Genomic DNA, 21,411 nt, shown 5'->3' with positions numbered 1-21,411 from the left:
TTTCACCTGATTTAATATGGGTGAGTGTGGATCACGACCCGACCCACTTTCATGCTCCCACCTGGTGTCTCATATGTGCGGCACGTGACAGGACACGTGGTGTCACGTGAGTGCGAGGCTCTGGTCCGTCCGCAGTATAACTTCAACGGTTCCTTGCTTTCTTTGTAGATCGTTTCGGACTCCTATCTAGAGCACCGGCAGCCATGAACGCCCTTTGCCTCTCAACCGCCGCAGGCTCCCCTCCACCACGCCTTCTCAGGTCCCCGCCACCATTTTCGCTTTTACGGCAGCCGAAAACCTTCTGCCCTAGCCGTAAGTCGTGGTGGCAGTTGCCGGAGCTGCGCCGGTATTGGCGCAGGACTAGGAGGGCGTCTTTCCGACCGGCTGGCAAGCCGGAGAAGGAAGAAATGGAGGCGGGTGAGGAGGTCGAGGAAGGAGAAGGGTTAGAGGAGGTGGGGAAGGAGGAGCTGGAGAAACTGGAGGAGGAGGCCCTGATGGGGGATGACCAGGGGAAGGAGCCAATGGACTACAATAGGAGAGCTCACATCTTCTACAAAAGCTCCGAAGTCTTCCACGACGTTAAGGAATCTGCACCTCCTCCTCCTTCCTGAATGCAATATATATATATATATATATATATATATATATATATATATATATCTTGAAGAAGAACATAAGAAAAAATATGGTATATGGTATGTCACATTGGTGATGCGAACTTTTAGGTTTTCTGTAATTTTTTAATAGATAAAAAATGCTGCATATATCTTGTGTTTTATGGGCCTTAATTTGTATCAGAGCTCCAGAAGCGCTTATATACACAATAAGGGTTGCATGATGATTTGGTACTTAATTGGGTTTTTTTTTCTCGGGAATATAAATGAGAATAATAGAGGAAAACCCTCAATATGTTTAGAAGCAAAAACCAATAGGTTGTTGCATGGGAGATTCACGAATTGATGTTTGTTTTTTTAATGGTAAACAATTAAGAAACTTAAAGTCAAGCGTTGTTGGTTTGAGCATAGGATCATTTGAAGAACAATAAAGTCGATATCATCATCTTGAAATATTGTCGATATCAAAAAGATTGAAATTTCTAGATAGTAATATCTTAACATTTTATATCCAAGTCTAACATTGTTTTAAGTAATTTTTAGATAGGAATAAAGTGTAGAGCAACATTGCAATGTATTTCCTTTTTCTCGGTTCTTGGAACTCCTACAATCTTATATTCCGACGCCATGTCATATTGTTCTCAAACTCAAACTTACTCAAAATTTGAGAAATCCATCTCACTGTTAATTAGGTTTGATTCTTAATAATATCACAACAATCTTGCAATTAAAATAATTAAAACTTAAGTATTACAAATATTCAAACATGTTTGACATTTAAATATATTTTATCGATAAAATTACATTGGTTAACTTTAGAAATCAATCAATAATGAGAAGGCAATAATTTTGATAAAGGGTCAAACGTAATTCACACTTGGATGAGATCTCAATGACTAGAGAATGGCGTGATAAGGCATTATCAATGTTGGCGTGATAAGGCATAACCAAGGTGCGTTAATTGAACTGCACACAAATTTGTGAACTATATTAATATTTATAGAAATAACAATAAAATTAAAAAAAAAAACTAAAAATTTGTGAATTATGTTAATATTTATAAAAAAAACTGAAAAAAATGACTACAATAGTAAGCATATCAATAAAGAATACTCATCATATGCAAACCACAATAATTTGTAAATCCAAACAAAAATGTCTACATAGTAGAAATAGTATTTGCATAATTGGGGCGCTGACCAGTTCTAAATAGTTAAATAAACTATCATTGACAAATAAATAACCAAAACTAAGAAAACCAATATTTAGATGATAATATCAACGAGGATAATAAATAAATAACAAGTATTAGTGAACAATAATATAAGTATATTGAAATATGTATATGTACAAAAATTTAAAAAGTAACTAATTTGTGCAATTATCAATTGATATTTAACAAAGTTCAAATGACTTTTGTAGGCAATTGATCAATTATGGACTTCATTTGAACCGTCATATTGAATAGGTTCATCTTCCTTTTCAGTTGCTTCATCATCAAAACTCTCCAGCTTAAATCTTTTATTAGTGTTTTACCTTCATATAAAAACAATAACACATAACAAAATATAACAGTCAGTAAAAAAAAAAAAAACACAATGTTCTTATCTTTATTTTAAAAATTACAAACATATAGAATTACTTTTGTCAAACACTTTTCTTTTGAGAAGATGAAACACATTTACGTTTTTTCATAGACCTTGATATATCTTTGAAAGCAGGGTGGACATTAATGTCTTTGATCTCGAAGGATGAGTGCAACCAAGGATCACCTATTGAAAGTGGTAAAACAGAATTTTGTTGAACCATTCATCATCTGAATCGATCTTAAATACTTTTTTTCTCATTTCTCTTTTACTGAACTTCATATTATACATGACTAACACCAAAGAATTAAGTTTTTCTTACTCAAGGTGATTTCTTCTTTTTGTATGTACCTATCATGTAATTGCAAAAGTTACTCATCTAACAATTATAAAAAAATATTTGAATGATAGTAAAATAAATGATGTGAAAGTTTCATTTATTTATCATAGAGAATGAACTTCAATTACACTCATATCCTCATGTGCTGCATGTAAGATTAATAATTCTCAAAGCAAAATTCTTTAATTCTTTTGTATCCTCACCAAATACATTCCACCAATCAGCTGACAAAACTAAATAAAAAAAGTAGTATAGATAACTTCATTTGATCCAATCATAAGTTAATAATATAAATCAAAATAATAATAAAAAATTGTACTAAGATGTTTTTTCTTTCTTGTTCCAATTGCTAATGATATGTCGAACTCAATAACTTCATTCTCATATGAATCAAGTTAAACTAAAATATCACATTTTTCTTCTACAGTAGGCATTATAATTTCTAGACATTCCATTAGTCCAGCCTATATTTTTCTATCTTTAAGGACATCATCATCATAATGAAAATGTGGGTTAAGATAATATCCAACAAATGTAAATGATTATGCGCTTGATTATCCCATTTATTATCAATTATTTTTCAAATTTGTATATTCATTTTCTGATCATGGTTTACATTGTATCTATTTCTTCTTCTTCTTTTGTCATTTTTCTCATATGATTATACGAAACTATCTTTTCATTTGAATCAACACCTTCACTAAAGGTAATGTAACTTTAATAATATATTATTTTGTCTTTCAAAACCTCAAACCTTTTATCTTGAGTACAATTCACATTACTTCTTTACCTTTACGATTTTTAGTATAATAATCACAGCCTTGAAATTTTGGAGACAAAAACATGTTCTTCAATGCTATTTTGTTTGTACGAATACTCTGAAAAGTAAGATACGAAGTAGCAAAACATGTAATAGCAGGTCGTAGAAGTTCTTTACTATTTGTATATTTTTTCATCAAATTTAATACCTAGGTATGTTTCATATATAAATGTACTTACAACTTTTGATTTTTCAATCACTTCTTTATGTAAATGTATTTTAGCAATGTCTTCAAAAATTAAACCTGGTCAATGAGCTGCACAAGGAAATATGCTGAAACCTATCAATTTCTTTTAACTTCGTACCTACAGGTTTGTAGTTAGGAGCATTATCGGTAACTACCTACGTTTTTCTCTATAACTTCTTTAATTATCTTCATGAATAATTTTACCAAATTATCAACTATCTTTTTTACACCACTACTATCATAAAACTGAAAAAAACTGTAGCTGAATAATTATTTACAAGAAAGTTAATCAAATTTTTATTTTTACCATCTGCCATCTACCATTATGATACAACTAGCCTTCAACCATGTCTTCTTTTAGTCCTCTAATTTCATTTGCACTTTGTCAACTTCTTCTTTCAGAATAGAAGTTTGGGTATCATTGTAGGTTGGTGGTTTTAATCATCGACCATAATTTTCCACACCTTCAATCATTTTCTCAAAATATGGACTGTTAGATCAATTAAATGATAAAGCATTCTCAAAAAAGAAATGACCTATGACAGAATATACTTGTTTTCTTTCCTCTTTGTTGAAGGCATTGTTGATTGTTGGTTATTGTATATCTGAAGTTATAAATTGATCAATTACACCTCATGAAATTTCAAATTTACGAACATTGGGAGGTGTAAGGCTACCATTATCTTTCATCAAAACATTCATTTTTACCCAATTGAAGATTGTCTTTTTTTTTTGTATTTTACTTTTTTTGTACCTGCAAATAATTATTGAAAAATTGTACAACACTTGTGGTGTTTTGTCTCATACTTAGCATCTTTTTTAGTTTCAGCCAAGTAATGTTTCATTCTGCAAACCCCACCTCTATAAGTTTGCTTACACAATGTTCCCATGTTGGATCCTGCCGTGACATTTTTTTTTTCAAACCTAAACAATGTACTACAAATACAATTCAATAAGCATCAATTGAGTTCAATTACATTGTATGCAAAAGCTCAAATTACTAAGCATACCCAAATATTAACAATACATAATGTAACAAATATTGACACCGTACGACAAATTGGAATTACTAACAAGTAACAATATATTACAAACTTAATGCAAAACAACTATTGAAAAAACACATAAAAATATAGACAGATTGTCTACCACAATGCATCAATTACCATTGTCATTTTTCTTTAACATGATAATCATACTAAACAGAAGTGGAGAAGACAGACAACTCTTCCAAAACAAGAACATGTTTAATCTAAAACTAAAGAAAAAGAAAACAAAACATATAACCCAAACAAAAAAGAAAAAAGCATTGACAAAAATATATATATAATAGAAAAGGTAATTGTACTAGTGTAAATTTTTCTTGTTTCTTTATGTATTTATATAAAACGAAACAATGTAATAAATACTCATGAATTGATTCGATAAATGATTGAATATAATTGTGAAGCACACAAAAAACAGCATGAACTAAGACACCTAAAAATTTTGAAAGAAAATATAATAAAGTAAAGATGCATTAAATGCCAAGTCATAGAATACAAATGCCAAAAGATATAATAAACTAAAATACCACTTGCAACACTTGGCAACAATGGGAGGAGGACCAGCAGCGATGGAGTAGAGGTCCCAGATTCTAAATGATGACAATAGTAAAACAAAGAATAATTAAAGGGTCTAAGTCCTGATTTTGTAAGCCACATTGCTACGACACTGTAAACCACAACACTGGCCATGGTGATACACACAAAGTAACAAAAGTCACAACACCGTAAGCCCCATGGCGGCACACTGTAAGCCACAGGACAACCATAGCGACACACACAAAGCAAGAAAGACGGTGACCAATCATGGTCAGGGAGCTGAGAGAGCGAGAAAGTGACTATGGTCAGCACCAGCCATGGACAGAGAGAGAAAGGTGGCCACTTATGTTCGATGTCAGCCTTGGAAAGAAAGAGACTCAAAGAGAGAGACCTACAACTGCAATGGAATTTCTGACGTTGGGCAATAACTCCACCAACCGCAGTTCCAGCCTCTAGCAATTTCACAAGCATGTTGCGTTCAATTTCACAGGTGATTTGACATTGAGAAAAAGGGAACATGGATACAAACGGGGTTCAGTTAGGGCTACATGTGAACCACGCTTGACTACTTTTATTTAATTTTTAATTTTTTTAATTAAAAAAACTAAACAGACTCCGTCCCAAAGGTGTACACCTCAAGCACGAAGCATGCCACGGACAGTGGCGTACGTATCTACCAAATGAAGTGCATGCTTCAGGGATGTGTGCATCTCACGGCCCTACCTCAAGGCAGCTTTTCCAAAAAACGCTTTTGAGTTTTTTTTTTTGTGAGATATACGCTTCTTACAACATTGAGCATGATCGTCCAACATGCAACTTTTACATTTAATCAAGACTTCCTTTTTTCATGATCACTTTTTATCTAGATCCAGCCTGCCTTATGCCACATCTGTCATATCTACTATCATCCCACAACCTTTTTTTTTAAATATGGATTCAACTACATTAGAATCCATGTTCATATTTAACTAGAAAGTCTTCAAAATTAGTTGCCGACTAACGTCTTGTTTGGTTGGAGGGAAAGAGAGGGAAAGAGAATGAGAAAGGAATTGAATGGAAAGGACAAAAGAAATGAAAGAGATGATTATAAAGCTTGTTTGAATAAAAAGGAAAGGAAAAGAAATGAAAGGCTAAAATCATGTTTGTTTGGACTATATAAAGGAAAGGAAATATTAAAATTTATAATACTTTATAATAATATCCCTAACTTTCAAAATGTTTAAAAAATTGAGACGTTTCCCTTCTAGTGGAGCCCCGGTTTTGTGTTCAATGAGAGTCCATGCTCCATACCCTTGAGAGAGTGTTAAATGATAGAACCAAAATTGAACCGATCGATGTTTATGTGTGAAACAACATCATGAGAAAGAGAGAAACTTGTTCTTCTACTTTACAATGTCTTGTACTACATAGTCCATGGTCATGTTGAAGAATATCACATAACTCTTTGAAAGTTTATGTTCCCATGCGTGTTATATTGCGACTATGTATATGATCATCTAATTTATATATAATTTGATCTCTAAATTTTTGTCTTTCTTCATAAGATAGTCTAATTGATCGATGCACAAGTTGTTTTTGATGTTGTCTTCGACGTATGAAATAATAAAAGATATAACATAAAAACAGAACAACTTGTTGTTGTTGGCGTCGTCTCATGTCTTCTAATAAGAAAGAAGGTAAACAAATAAGTCGGTTATTTCAAACACTCACAAATGCGAAAGAACACATAAATCAAAAGAAAATCATCAACCGCAATCACAAAACGCACAGATTAGAAAGATCACCAATACGAACATGTTTACCCACCAAGAAGGAGGGTGAAGGGAAAGGTTTGGTACATGTAATTGTGATTCAACATAAAAAAGACAATAGCTATCAGACCATTTTTAAGTTTTATGTGCACTAGGATAACAATCAAGACAAGCGATTCCTGGCATTAGACAGAAGGCAGCACTTCCTAATTTGAGGAGGACTCAAGTAGGTGGGAATCAACCTACAAATCTGACGAATGATTTGGCCCAATTTCGAGGTTCAGTTGATTGGGCCCAATTTCGAGGAGTAAAATAGGCAACATACCCTAGTGTTGGTGGCACATGCCTGTATATTTCTTTTTCAAATGGTTCAAAAATCGGTCTGTGGGCGCCGATTTGGGTATTGGGAGTCCACAAGACGGAGGGAAGACTGAAGGTAAGCTAAAGGGTTGGAGGGCCCAACCTCTCTCTCTCTCTCTCTCTCTCTCTCTCTCAATCCAGAGTATTATGTCCTATTTGTTTTGTTGAGTGATGCAGCTTAATTTAAGGAAAAGGAAAAAAAAAAAAAACTAAAATTATTTTTTTCTCTGGTGACCTTGGTGCCCTTTAATTGAATTTTTTGTTCATATATGTCATAAAAATTAAAGGAATAGCTGAAAATACGTTGGCATCAAATATTAATGCTGCATAGCTTCTGAAAGGCCGTGTCTTCTACTCTTCTTCATAGCATAGCAGTGTTTGTTAGCATTATTAGGCCAAATCAACCATACCCTATTGCTTCTAATACTCCGCCCAATACTTCTAAGAGCTTTAGTTTGAATTCCCATAATAAGGTATCAATCTTCTCCTCTCCATGAAGTGCATAACCAACTTGCTACAAAATCCTTCATTAAATCCATCTTTGGAAGAATCTTACACATCCATTGAAGATCTGATAGACTCCTCAGGGCCATCTTTGCAGATGCTTCCAATGAATCATCAGATTGTAATAAGAGTGAGCCTGCTTGAACCTCAAACAAAGAGAACATCTTTGAAAGGCAGGTTCTCATCTCAGATTTCACATGATCATCAAAAAGAGTATTTGATCAACCTAATGATGCATGGCTCCTAAAAGCAGTGACATATTTGCTTTTTTATTAGCATCACTTTGTTGTTCTTTCTCCAACCAGTGAATGGTCATTATATAACCAACCAGGTTTCTTTGGACAAGGCCTTCCTAAAACCCACTGAAAACCTTTCCTTTCTTTATTCCTGACTTGAAAAGTTAAAAAAAAAAAAATCTGTACTTCGTTGAGATAAGAAACACCCAAGGTGTATGTTGTGGGGTGGACATGAGCAGAGCTAGGCCAGCTCCAGCTCGAATCGAGTCTTAGAAGCTCCAGCTCGAGGTTGGCTCAAATTCGAATCCATGCATAAGGGACTCTGCAATCTCTTCATCGACCAAGTGTGAGAGAGGACGATCGACTATCAACAGTTTTAGTGCACTTAAAAAAGACTTGAGTGGAAGGAGTATTGTGGGTAGAAAAAAACTCAGTGCTCTTCCCTTGCTTTCCTTTCCTTCTCGATCCCTCCAGTTTTGGAGGGATTAGATTTACAAATTGGAAGGATTGGATTTACACTATGCTTCTTTTTCCTTTCCCTTCCTTTTCCTTTCATCCCCTTTCAACCAAACAAACTTTTAAATTTTATTTCATTTCCCTCCTTTACAATTAATCAACCAAACAAATGATTGATTGATCAATCTCTCCCTTTCTCTCCAACCAGACAGGGCGTAAAAGTCATTGTTGACTAAATATCATTAAGCAAAGGGACCGACCATGAGTGATCGATGTAGAACAGTCGAAAATCTAAGTTGAAAAAGACTTTCTTAAAAGAAAGTCTTCAACCAAACTGGCAGCTAAATGCTATTAACCAAATTAGGTTGTCGACTAAATGTCAATGAGCAAAGCGACCCATCACGAGTAATCGATGTAGAACATTCAAAAATCTGTTGTGGGGAAAGATTTTCTTAGAAGAAAGTCTTCAACCAAATTACCGACTATATGTCATTAACTCAAATTAGTTGCCAAATAAATGTCATTAAGCAAAGAGACCGACCACGACTAAAAGTAATATAACATTCAAAAGTCATGCAGAACATTCAAAAATCTGTGTGGGGAAAGATTTTCCGAGAGGAAAGCCTTCAACCAAGTTACCGGTTATATGTCATTAACCCAAATTAGTGGTCGACTAAATGTCATTAAGCAGAGTGAGCAAAAGTAATATAACATTCAAAAATTTGGGTGAGAAAAAACTTTCCTAAAAAAAGGACTTCAACCAAATTACCCATTAAATGTCATTAACCAAAATTAATTGCCGACTAAATGTCATTAAGAGGAGTGGTGTAATGGATGTAGAACATTCAAAAATATGAGTGAAAAAAGACTTTTTTAAAAGAAAGTCTTCAACTAAAATTAAATGCCCCCTAAATGTCATTAACCAAAAAAATTAAATGTCATTAAACAAAGCGACCAACCGTGAGAAATTTCAGGCTACCTCTAGTAGTGGCAGAATAAAAAAATCATTATATAATTTTGAATATTTGTATGTGGGGTTGAATTGAAAATTTTTGGAAAAAATAAGTAACAAAATTTTAGATTTTTAAAACTCAGGCCGGGCCCGCATGAACTGGAATTCGATCTTCTAGAATCTGTCCCCCAATCCGAGCCTTGAATCGTCCTATCGGTGGCAAACTGATTGATTTAGCAAACCAAATGTTTCCAGAATTATATTAGTTATATTTTTCATGTAGCTCGATTTTATTTATTCATCGAGATGAATCGACCGATTCGCCTCGCCGGATCTGAAGCTTCACCGATTCAATTCGCAAACCGATTTTCACAATCCAAAAGCTTCGAGCTCCACCTTTCGTGGTTGCTCAAGGTTCGTTCTGCATCGTCCCCACCACCAACGCTCCCTTCACATGCCCAAGGCATCTCTGAAATACAAGGGACCTGGCTGTCTGGAGCGTGGGTTGCAGTAGGGCACACCCACTGGGTCCGGCTTCGCCTTTGGCTTCAACTTCTTGGACTACATATCATACTTTTCTTTTCTCGATTACAAATGAAAATTAATGAATGGTTCAGATATAATTCCATGTTTGATTTAAAAAGTTTAAAGCTAGTAGGGCTGTTGATGTTGGATCAAATTTTAATTGGACCTACCTTTTATTATGTTCACATATATATTTACTTACATCTTTTGTTGGTAGGCAGGTAAGAGGTCGTCAATATGGATGTTATTCTTTTGAATAGTAAAAAATATTACTCTCGAGTTGAAGGGAGTGATCATAAGTTCACCTAAGCTTCAACGTAGCTCTAGACCTCAAATGTCGGACGTAAAATGAGGGAGAGAAGGCTTGTGTGTCTTAATAACAATGAAAATACTATAATAATAGAGGTTATAATTAGTGAAATGAATGATTTTTTCGTTAGCTACCACGTTATTCAAAAGAAACATATATGTATTTATTAATTTGACCAAAAAAATTTGAGGGGATTTTTATTAATCATGGAGACATTAAGGCATGATTTTTAACAATGTAAAGAAAATTAGGTATGTCCTTAAATCATCGTTAGATCTTTAGGTTTGTTCTTGAATTTTTCTCTAAAAATAAAAAATAGAAATGGGTCCAACTCCACCTGCAAGCTTTACACCTCAAGCTTCCGAATTCAAACTCTACTTAGAATCTGTTCATATTAAATTCAAATATGAAAAAGTAGCCGTTGGCGCCCCGTGGTTCAAACGGTCTGCAGTATAAAATTAAGCCATTGAGCTTCCTCTGTCCTCGCACGCTGCACCGAAGAAGACTGCTCGTTTTCGTCTTCCATCTCTTCACGGGATCATGGCATCCACCAGATCTCCCGTCACGCCGGCTAGTAATTCCCGGGCGAAGATCTGCCGGAAACCGTTGACCCCAAAGAATATGCCGGCAACCAACAGCAATGTTTTCCCCGGAAGCCGGGAGACTAGCTGCAAGTGGATTGCGATTCCGATTGCCGGAGCTCCGGACAAGGAAAACCATCAGATGGGTCCGATGATCGGATCTGCTGGGAAGGATTTCCAATTGAAAAAACGGGAGGATGAATCGCCCGTTGTTCTCGCCGAGAACCGGCACAAGAACGACCGGTGGATAACCATTCCGTTGTTTGGAGACAAGGAAGATGTGAAAGTGGCTTCGAAGGTTGAAGCAGAGAAAGTGGAAATTGTTGTTAATAATGACATGGATGCGTCCCTTGGGGAGGAACTAAGCGTGATTCGGCAGAGGAATGACCGACTCAGGGCGGAGAAGGCGAAGACAGAGGAGGTACTGACGGCCAGGGATCAAGCGATAAAGAAGATGGAAGAAGAGCTCGAAGCGTGGGGGAAGGCTCAAGAGAAGTTGGAAATGGATCTCCTGCAGCTGATAAGATTGAAGGAGTTGAAAGATTGCATTGTTAGTGAGGATTTTAATTCACGAGTTGGTCCTCTGTTTCTGTTTTAGGAAATTGTTTCACATATCCTCATTCCATTTATTGCTTATCTTTTGTCTAATTGGCGTTTCCTTTTCGGTTAATTGCAGAATTTGCAACCAGTTGAGTCACTCAGAGAAAGGCAACAATCTAAAAGAAAGCGAGAAGCTCCATTGCAGGTGAAAACATCTCTCTCTCTCTCTCTCTCTACCATGTTAAGCATAATCCAGGGTGTTGTTCCCCAAATTATATCCCAGTTTTCTGCATGGCAACTATTTATTCGTTAACTTAAAGTAATCAGATGTACATTCTGTTATTCTATGACATAACTATGGGAGTTTGTTCTATACTCTTTAAGAGCAGTGATTCCCCCAAGTATAAGCCAACAGAAAACATGATTTCCATGATCGAGATTCTCAAGTTTCTCACGCCATGGGAATCTAGATTCTCAGGGCTGAAAAGCCTCGTTCTGATTAGTAGAATTAGATAGAAAACTTGATTTCTATGATTCAGAGTCTCGATTCTTATGCCACGGAAATCATGATTCTCAGGATTGAGCCATTATACCTCCTGATTCTGATGTATAGAGTTCTCATAGATTCTCAGGGCTGAGAATTCTGATTCTGATTAGTAGAATTAGATAGAAAACTTGATTCCTATGGTTCAGTTTTTCGACTCTTATGCCACGGAAATCATGATTCTCAGGATTGAGCCATTATTCCTCCTGATTCTCATGTATAGAGTTCTCATATGTCTCAGAATTTCTGTTCTCTGAACTTCTTGTGTTCATAAAATTTCTTCATTGCCAGCCAAGTGATTTCCTGCACTTTTCTTCCGATTCATGATTCACTATTACCAACTAATCGTTGAGAAACGGCACTGATGTGCTAAAATCTACAACTAATTGCGGAAAACATCTTTGAATATAAGATGATAAAAATTTTCTACAGCTAAGCTCTTTCATATTGAAGTCTTGAACTTCAATAAATGTATATTTTGATGATTGAATCAAAATGATAAGAAAAAAAAGAAAAACGTAATCTCTTTTCGTAGAAGTTGGCCCTTTGAACCGAACGAATCTTTAGTTTTCAATTATTCAGTATTGTATTATTTTTCACATGATGGTGTCTCCCCATACATATGGTATTTTCTTGTTCAATTTTTTACTAGCGGAATGACCAATCTTTGTTCTCTAACTATTCCATGTTTATGTTGATGAAAGCTGCACACGTACGAAAGTTTTCACTGCTCATTGGCTAGAAAATATGTAGCTTTTCTTTGCTGCCTTGACCTTGAGTGAAAATCAGTTTGAGAATTGAAATATTGAAGGTCCCAATTCCGTAATTGGCTGATTCAGTTGAATCAGTTGAGTCGCCAAAATATTTGAACAGAAGTCCATTTTCAGAGAAATAACTTTTAAAATTAATGAAAAAAAAATCTCAAAATGTTCACATGTTCCTTAAGGACATATGGCGCTCTAAAAGGCCATGAAATTGGATGATTCAGGTCAATTCTGCCAACATTGATCTTACTATAACATAGTCGTCTCTGTTTTTTTCTTTGGTTCTGCTTTTCAGGTATATGAAAATAGCCCAGACGAATGCAGTGTGAACGAAGCACCAGGCCACATGCCGAAGGCTGATAAAGTTATATAGAGGAATAAACTCTTTTTGACTGCTTTTCCTTCTTTTCTGCCTTCCCTCAGGGCTGGATGTCTTACACTTTTCTTTTTCTCTGTACAATTTGCTTTCAATAACGATTGTGTATCTATAAATCAATGCATTTTCCTCGTAGAAAAAGTATTGAAGCAGTGTTGTCAATATCAGCGGAACAACATAGAAATTTCTAGTTCTATTTTCAAATCTAGAAAATCAAAATAAAGCAATTCATCCCGATTCAATATGGGTATATGCCCTGATCATTTATTCTGCAAAAATGCTGCATTGATTAAGAGGTCAGCTTTGAGTCTGTGCTCTTTTTTACTATTAAGAAGATTTTTTAGTACTTTTTTTGGTGCACGATATTCGATGTTCCAATGCAGCTTTCTAATGCTGGAAGGAAGGTCCTAGAAATGAATATGTTAGCTTCTGAACCGGGAATTGGCTTTAAATTTCAAAATACTCAAAGGCTGAGATGGTTTACAGTACCTGAAGCTGTAAAAGATTGGATCCTGCAATGATCAAACCTTCTAGAACCAATCATACTCCGCTGGTCCTCTTCTCCATGGAATTGAGATCAGGTTGCTTTTTCGATTTTGATGGTAAGAAGATCTTCCATAAAACCAACTTTAACGAAAATATGTTTTATACTAAATTAATGGTCATAAACACATTCCGATGTTGAGATTATGTTTAAAAATATCTTTTAGCATGCATTATAAATAGACTCATTTTGATCCCTTTTAAGTAACTGGTCTAGGAATAACAATTATCCCAACCGAAGTTTGATAATGAGAATGAGAGGAACAAGGGAATCAGTGAATTTTCAAACTGTAATGTTTTCTGTAGAATTCTGCTTTTTCATGGTGGACAACCGGCTGTAAGCGTTGTGCTGGCAGCCATGGCTTTCATTGTTCTTGCGTTTAACAGGTTCTACTACTTCTCCTAAGAAGATTTAGAGTCAAGTTTCTGCTTGAACTTGTTCAGAAAGAAGGAAGGTACCAAGCATAGTCCCTTGAATTCCAACTCCAACATTAACAGCTGGTCCCAGACACTGCCTAGACAAAGAAGTCTTCAATGCATAATGGCTTCGCTATTGGTCGCCATGAACATGGTAGAAGAAAAAAAATGAAATCAAAATTGATATATCTATATTTTTCTTATTAACAAGATTTTTTAAAAAATAAATATTTATTTCTGCCACATCCAAACTAAAAAAATTAGTTGGTCATTTATTAAGTTAAAATGAAAAAGAATAATAGACCCAAGGAAGCTCCCTTCAAGTAACTAACCCTTTTGAAGGCCTTGATTGCCCTGCCAAATTTCAAGTATGGTCGGTCGGAAGGCAGGTATGTACAAGGTACGTCATCTGTTCAATTCTTGTAGGTGCTATCGTCTTGGACCATAAAATGTGGGATTGTGACACTCAAGTTGAATATGTACAATACCTCACTCAGGTCTCAATGCAGTCCAAGACCCTTGAGGCAAAAGGAAGGGGGCGGCACGCACCTCCAATAGGCAGTGGGCAGTTAACCTTCTGTGACCCAAACATTAAAATTTGTGGAGCCTCAATAGGCTTAAGGCTATTTTTTTTTTTTTAAATTAAACGCAAGCTATTGATATTTGATACCCCCTTATCACTCAGTGTGAATCAGAGTGATTTGGGCACATATCTAGAATATCAAATGGTTGCTTAACACTCAACAAAAAATACTATGTGATTCTTTTGATTAAAAAAATAAAAAAGAATCACTGAATCACCTATCAGCCAAGCAGTCATAATAGCTTTGAAGCCTCCAATTCCAAGAAAAAGACTTATATAGCAGTTGCTAAAGGGCTTGCACTTCTTGAGATGTAACGAGTATTAAGCAAAAGATTGTAGCAATTCAAGACCCAGTGGCTAATAAAAATGACATTGAAAATTTGCAACGCATTCAAGATCGGGTCACCGTCCACTTCAACTTGGGCCGTCTAGTTATGAGAGCCTTCACCTAGGTTGTCAATGTGCTACACACAATCTAACTTAAAATTTTAAAGCCAAATTGTGTTTATATAATCTCCTGATCATTAAATAATATTCACAACATTAAGCTCGGTCTGTTATATAAATCGAATCAAACAGTTCATAAAACAAGCTCGAACAAGTTCTGCTCCTCATCGTGAAATAAAGCGAAGTTTGAGTTACTATGCTTCATTCCGCTCGTCCTACGTGGAAGAGCCACAGTCGAGGGGTTTCTTAATCCTTCCTAAAAACAAAATCCCCTTCAACCGCAAAAACTGAATTTAAGTTCAACTTTCCTAAATTGGATCCATAACTTTCACCAATAATATTGCAGCCGAAACCACCAGGAAAATGCAATTCATACCAAATTTGAAACTTTCAAAGAAATTATCTCAACATCTGGACGTACAAAAACAGGCTCAAGTCTGAATAAAGGGGTCATTAAATGAAAAAAAAAAAAACAAAATTCAAGTGAGTCTTGTTATACAACCAGAAAATGTGTTTTTGTATTTTGAAACTTACTGCAAAATTGAAAATTGCTTTTCCATAAAAAATCTCAGTCATGGTGCGTACCCCAAGTAAGAGCAAGCTGGAGCTAATCGTTGACCGCTGGCCAAGTGAAGAGACAGATTTGGAGAAGGCAAAAGATTCTAAAGATAAGAAGAGATATATCTCAAAGAACTAACGAAAAGGAGGTCAGGATTGATTTGAAAAGGGGATGAACTAACTTAAAGAGCTCATCTTAAGATCAGTCTGTTAACAATGACTTGCGAATTAATTGTAAATAAATCAACAAAATTTCCAATGGTTGTTGCAATTTACACATGTTACAAATGTGGTCATAGGCTCATCTGCACTCCGTGTTTGCAACTGATAGTAGGTTGTCTTCCTCTGGCCGCACCGCCCACATTTGAACTGATCAGTTGTCGCCTTTGCAGGTCCTCCTCGCTCACAATCAAAGAGTGCTTTCTCTTTGATCTGCTTGTTCTCTTGTTTCCTTTTGTCACTAGCCATTTCTTCTGGAGACATTGCGACTAGTTTTTCCGGCCTCACTTCTCCAAGAAGGACCTTTCTTCGCAAATCCGGATTGTTGGCATCCTTCAGATTGAACATTATGGATCTATATTTGAACTTTTGGGCACCATTGGAGCGTCCTAACTTCTCAAACATTACAGATTCTACAGTAACAGCCATTCGAATAGGATCACATGCATTCACCTCATTGATGACATCTTCATCAGCTTCACTTGAAACCTTTGAAAAGGCCTCGGCAAGAAGTTCGCGGAGCTTGTCACGCAGAGGATCATTGCATTTCACCATAGCTGACAGCTTAGGAGGGACGATGGAAGAAGAGCCTGGTCTCTTGTTATTGACTGGTACCTTCTCCTCCTTGGCAACTTTTTCAACTTTGGCATGTTCCCCTTGTCGTGTCTTCTCCACCTTGACAGGTTCTGGCTTTGGAAGCCTATCAGACTTCACCGCCTCAGGCTTCCCATTTTCCACCTTCATTTCTACCTTTTCAATCTTGACATCAACCTTGGCTGGATTCTTAGCTTCTGACCCGTTGTTTTTCTTATTATTTTTCCCTGTTTCCTCTATAACTACATTTTTCCACAGGTCAATCAAATCTGAAGCTTTAGATTGGATCTTCGGTCTAGGATGTTTTGTCAGAATACGAAGGCGCTTTCCCACCTGAAATTAAAACAAATTCCATGAACTTGAGGAACGACAGCTACTCTAGTATCAAAGAGATGCTATTTCTTACAACAATATTAATACACCTTCTCAACAAAAATGGCTAGTCTCCCGCTTTAAATGCAAGTAGAGGAAACATCAAGAAGCATACACGATGCATGCAAGGAATTCCTACTCCACATTCGACACATGTCATAATCAAGCAGGGTTAAGTAAGACATTCTGATCCAAATGAGTTATTCAATGAATAACTATTTAGATTCTACAACATAGGGCCTTTCTAAAACGGCATAGAGAGAAGAAACCACTTAAATTGCCAATACAAAGAATTATTGATGGCAGAAGAATTCATTACTATTTCAATTATGTGCGGTGAAACCTGCAAATCCTGTAATAGAAGTCAACAAGCTTCATGAATATGTTAGTCAAAAGCTCCAAGCAGATCAGGCAGGTATAACAAAGTAGAAAACCAATATAAAGCATTATGTCAAATCACTGTAGAAGGAAGAAAGTAAACTTTAATGGTTGCAATAAAAAAAATTCCCTTTTAAGTTTTATTAAGTAATCAAATTTCTTATCCTCCTCAAAGATATGTCGTGCAAAAACACTTTTTCAACAATAAGATTTCTAAAACCGAGCTATATTTTAAGACCAAAACCAACAAAATACAGAAAAGAAATCTGACGTATCCTGGTTCTTGCACATAACTAATCTTATCTCTGAACCTTCCACATTTACATTCTCAGTCCTTCTGCAGAAACTTATGATTCATTTTTGTGAAAAATAATACCTTAGGTGAAGAAACCTTTCACCTAAGAAATTGTAATTGTATGTAGTTCACTTGTACAAAAGAAAAGAACATGTAACGTTACGATAATGCCAACTAACTTATTTTTCCAACTTAAAAACAATGGAAATATTCAAAGCTGCTACTGTAACCGAGAGACACCAAGTTCAAATTCTGCAGAATGAAGAACTTAGGTTGACTACAGATTTCAATAATGAATTCCAACGTTTTGAAGAATAAGTCAATCACAGACACAAGAAGACGCAAATAAAATTATATAATATCCTGGTTTCTGCATGGAACAAATTGCTATTCCAGCTGGCCAAATAATAAACCAGGCGTACCTTTACTTTCTTTCACTGATGATTCAGTGTCTCAAGTAACTAACAACGTGAGATTATGTGTTCGGTGAAATGTCGGGTTTTGAACTCCTTGAGCTAATGTGTCCGAAAGGAAAAAAAAAAAAAAAAAAGAAAAGAAAAGAAAAGAAAAAAGACTACCTATATTAGAATAAGAAAAAGTCGTCCAACTGATCAGAAAACGTCCGAAATTGACCACCACAACTTAAAAATCAAAAGCAATACTGTAACACAGGATGTCTTCCGCAATGCAATCTCAGATTGTAAGTGGTACAATAACAAGATTTCTGTCAAACACAATTGGGTATAACAGAATTACAGATATTTAACGCATGCAAAGATGATGGCCGATGCATCACTGCGCCCAGAAACTCAAGATGAACTGGGATATCAAGCTATTCAGGACACAGAGTTCCAGTTTTATCCGATCTACCAGAAGAAGATGTCATACAACAAAAAGAAATCTTCCCAAAATCACGATTGGGGTGTAACTAGTTTAAGTAATTTGTTGCATAAGATGACAATCTCTCCATGTACGGTTCCCAAAAATGGGATGAAATTGGGTTGCCTTGATATTTCTACAAACGCAGCACTATTTTTATCAGATTTAACCAGAAATATCATGTGCATCCTCTAACAAACAATAAATAATGGCAGCAAAATCAGCCCATGAAACAAGAAAACGGAGGAGATTTCTTTTTCCTGAAATTATGCAGGAATAACAACAATCAGGAATATTCCGAGAGAAACACTAGAAATAGAGATCAGAAGGCCCACGTAGCCCCACATGGAAAACAAAAGCATCTCGAATCTTCTGGAAGATCCGATGGCAAACCTCGCCAACCAGCTTCGAACAAAAGTAAAAACCAAAGCAACAAAAAAAATAACGACCCAGCAAGTACTCATTCGCGCCTGACGTCAAGCAAACTGAGACTAGAAGCTTCGCGAGAGAGATAGAAGGAAAGAGAGGACTAACCTGAGTGGAGATAAGGATGGACATGGAAACAGGAAAATCACGGAGGAGGCGGAGGGCATCCAGGCAGCGGACCTCGTTGGCCTCCACCGACGAGCCGCCGGTCGCGGCCAGATCGGCAGCCTTCTTCGCCTCCTCAAAGAGACTCAGGAGTTCCTTCTCCGCATTTCTTCCGGCCATTCCCCTCTCTCCCCTCCAAGTGCGAGAAATCTCTTCTTCTTCTGCCTCCCAAATCCAGAGGCTCAGAGCAACGAGAAGAAGAAACAGAAACAATGAGAGGAGATAGACAGAAACCACTGCCCTTTTCTCCTCCCCCCCAAGAGGGAGGGAGTTTCTACTTTTACCCTAATTTTAGCAAGAGGCGGTATCTGCCGATATAATAAAATATCCGGATAATTTGGTATACAACGTGAACAGTCCAGACGCCTACAGACACCATCCAGGCTTTTTATCTCATTTAATCGGATCCTTACCGAGACCCGGACTTCGACTTCAGCTTTTAAGTTTTAACAATAAATTAAGATCCAACTAACATAATTTTCATGGGATTTTGCTTGGTCTTTACTATATGTTACATTAAGAAATTACTGATTTTTCTGTCATCAAAATGTTGATATATGAGTTAGATTTCTATATAATCTTATGGACGGATGATTTTTCGTGCTTTGGCTATGTTACCACAAAAAACATTATTGCCTGGTGTATAGACTTTCTTTTCCCTTTTCATAACAAGTCTACATTTCACTTGTCCTTTTAATTTGAAATAGATTGCTACAGGAGAACAATCACCGGTATAGATACTTTTAGCGGCGATGACAATTTCACTGCGCAACCCATCCTCTGGTAGCCACAGTAACAATGAGCTTGGTGGCAATGGCATGCTAGTGGTAGTGCTATTCCACCGGTACAGCAGCGATTTCTCTTCACCGGTATAGGCTTTTTTTTCCCCTGAACACTTCATGTCAAATATTTTGGTAACCCATAATTAAGGATGCCAACTAATCAAATTCAGATCGGATGTATATTTTGCTATATCTATATATCTGGATTTGAATTTATAGTTTATCTTAATTTGTAATCCAAATCCATAATATGAAGCTGATCCAAATCCAGCTTATAGTTTAACATCTGAATTTGACTTTGACTTCTAAACTGAATCCGAATTACATTATACACATTGAACACAGGAAAATTTATTGAAAACTATATTCAATCTGAATCCGGTCAATATTTAGTAAATATGAATATGAATCGAATCAGATGTCATTTCTTGTATATGAATCCATCTGAAATCTTAATCTGATATAAAAAAAAATTAATATCTAACTTTTTTAATGTAGTTCGATCTAAAGTGCATCTATTAACATCCCTAGTCCTATTAAAAGGTTTAAATTTCATAGTATCCTCGATGCAATAAGTACCAAACCCTTGAAAGTACATGAAAATAACGTGTGTGTGTGTATATATATATATATAAGTTGATACTGTATTGTTCTTTTATCACATAAAACTAGCTATCTAGTCATGGTTTCCGTATCTAATTAGAGTTCACACGACTCATGCTTTTTTTTTTTTTTAGTAGAAACGGCAATTAGTTTACAACACGAAAAGAATGACTATTCGTTTTAAAACTCTTACGTTATATGAATATTCACAAACGAAAAATGTATTTTCTGTTAAGGTTCTGAATGTATGCATAAACTTAAAAATACAAGTCCGAATTAAAAAGGTTTGGACAACAAGAGTTAGAAAGATTTCGTTTGGAAAGCAAATCTGGCCATGGTTTCTTCTTTAATAAATATCCGCTAGTTACTTTTATCATTTTTTGATAAAACTTATACGCTTTAGCAATACCAAAAGTTGGATTAGTTTACCAAATATGCATGAGGCCAAGACTGATTTTGGGTATAGTCTACAAATATCAGGACTATTTCGCAAGAAGCCAAACTTTAGTAGTATGATAGTTTACACGACGTACAAAATAAAATAGTAAGCTTTAAGTAAAGTGGTGAGAAACATTACAAAAAGCATCATCCAAACTAGATAAGAGTTTTTCTTTATTTAACTTCATTGTCTGCTACAGGACAGAAGAGAATATACTTTAATTCTGATAAATAAAGTTTAATAATAAACCCACTTGAGCTCTGTCTTCTCCTTTTTTGGATTTATATTGCTATGCAAAATTTTCAAAAAAGTACTCCTTTCCTTTTCATCCCTGCAGTCCATTTCCCCAAATACGTCCATTATTAGTGGTTTTATAATAGTTATGTCCTACTTTTGTTTAAATCACTTGATGAAAATGAGCCAAATGTGTTTCTTACAAGTTTATAAATTTTGTGCTTTAGTGAAGATATTTCAAAAAGACTGAGGCTTCTTCGCCTTTCATATTACTTCCAACGTCTATTACTTTTTGGACTTGGGAGGAAAATGGTACACCTGTCAACTAGAGTTTTATACACCATTCGAAATAAGCAAAGCTCATAGGAATCAAATGGACGATCAAGTTTTCACGGACCTATAAGTCCAACCAGCTACGCTTAGGGGTGAATAACAAGTCGAGCTACTC

At 35.8% G+C, this 21,411-nt stretch overlaps 3 protein-coding genes across 3 annotated transcripts; 2 read left to right on the top strand and 1 right to left on the bottom strand.

Moving 5' to 3' along the window:
- The first annotated feature begins 180 nt into the window (after positions 1-180).
- On the top strand, positions 181-611 carry LOC116255098 (uncharacterized). The gene has a single exon (XM_031630848.2). The coding sequence runs from the start codon at positions 204-206 to the stop codon at positions 609-611; it is 408 nt and encodes a 135-aa protein (XP_031486708.1). The 5' UTR covers positions 181-203.
- Positions 612-10,700: 10,089 nt separating this feature from the next.
- LOC116254846 (uncharacterized) lies at positions 10,701-13,191 on the top strand. Its single transcript, XM_031630454.2, has 3 exons — positions 10,701-11,355; positions 11,482-11,550; positions 12,949-13,191. Exons 1-3 carry the CDS (start codon positions 10,765-10,767, stop codon positions 13,024-13,026), a joined length of 738 nt encoding a protein of 245 aa, XP_031486314.1. The 5' UTR covers positions 10,701-10,764; the 3' UTR covers positions 13,027-13,191.
- Positions 13,192-15,713: 2,522 nt separating this feature from the next.
- LOC116253904 (transcription elongation factor TFIIS) lies at positions 15,714-19,197 on the bottom strand. The gene is made up of 2 exons (XM_031628897.2): positions 18,849-19,197; positions 15,714-16,723 (listed from the first exon to the last, which is right to left on the bottom strand). The coding sequence occupies exons 1-2, from the start codon at positions 19,023-19,025 to the stop codon at positions 15,821-15,823; spliced, it is 1,080 nt and encodes a 359-aa protein (XP_031484757.1). The 5' UTR covers positions 19,026-19,197; the 3' UTR covers positions 15,714-15,820.
- Positions 19,198-21,411: the final 2,214 nt, after the last annotated feature.

This window comes from Nymphaea colorata, chromosome 5, assembly GCF_008831285.2.
Source record: "Nymphaea colorata isolate Beijing-Zhang1983 chromosome 5, ASM883128v2, whole genome shotgun sequence".
In the NCBI taxonomy this organism is placed as follows: domain Eukaryota; kingdom Viridiplantae; phylum Streptophyta; class Magnoliopsida; order Nymphaeales; family Nymphaeaceae; genus Nymphaea; species Nymphaea colorata.
This window is presented reverse-complemented; position numbering and strand designations above follow the sequence as displayed.

What these genes read in the sequence shown, in the direction of transcription:
- LOC116255098 (XM_031630848.2), top strand. Translation starts at nt 204, where the DNA reads ATGAACGCCCTTTGCCTCTCAACCGCCGCAGGCTCCCCTCCACCACGC.
- LOC116254846 (XM_031630454.2), top strand. Translation starts at nt 10,765, where the DNA reads ATGGCATCCACCAGATCTCCCGTCACGCCGGCTAGTAATTCCCGGGCG. An exon ending in AGGAGTTGAAAGATTGCATT is followed by an intron (nt 11,356 to 11,481) that starts GTTAGTGAGGAT and finishes GGTTAATTGCAG; the next exon opens with AATTTGCAACCAGTTGAGTC. An exon ending in AGCGAGAAGCTCCATTGCAG is followed by an intron (nt 11,551 to 12,948) that starts GTGAAAACATCT and finishes TCTGCTTTTCAG; the next exon opens with GTATATGAAAATAGCCCAGA.
- LOC116253904 (XM_031628897.2), bottom strand. Translation starts at nt 19,025, where the DNA reads ATGGCCGGAAGAAATGCGGAGAAGGAACTCCTGAGTCTCTTTGAGGAG. An exon ending in CCATCCTTATCTCCACTCAG is followed by an intron (nt 16,724 to 18,848) that starts GTTAGTCCTCTC and finishes TTTTAATTTCAG; the next exon opens with GTGGGAAAGCGCCTTCGTAT.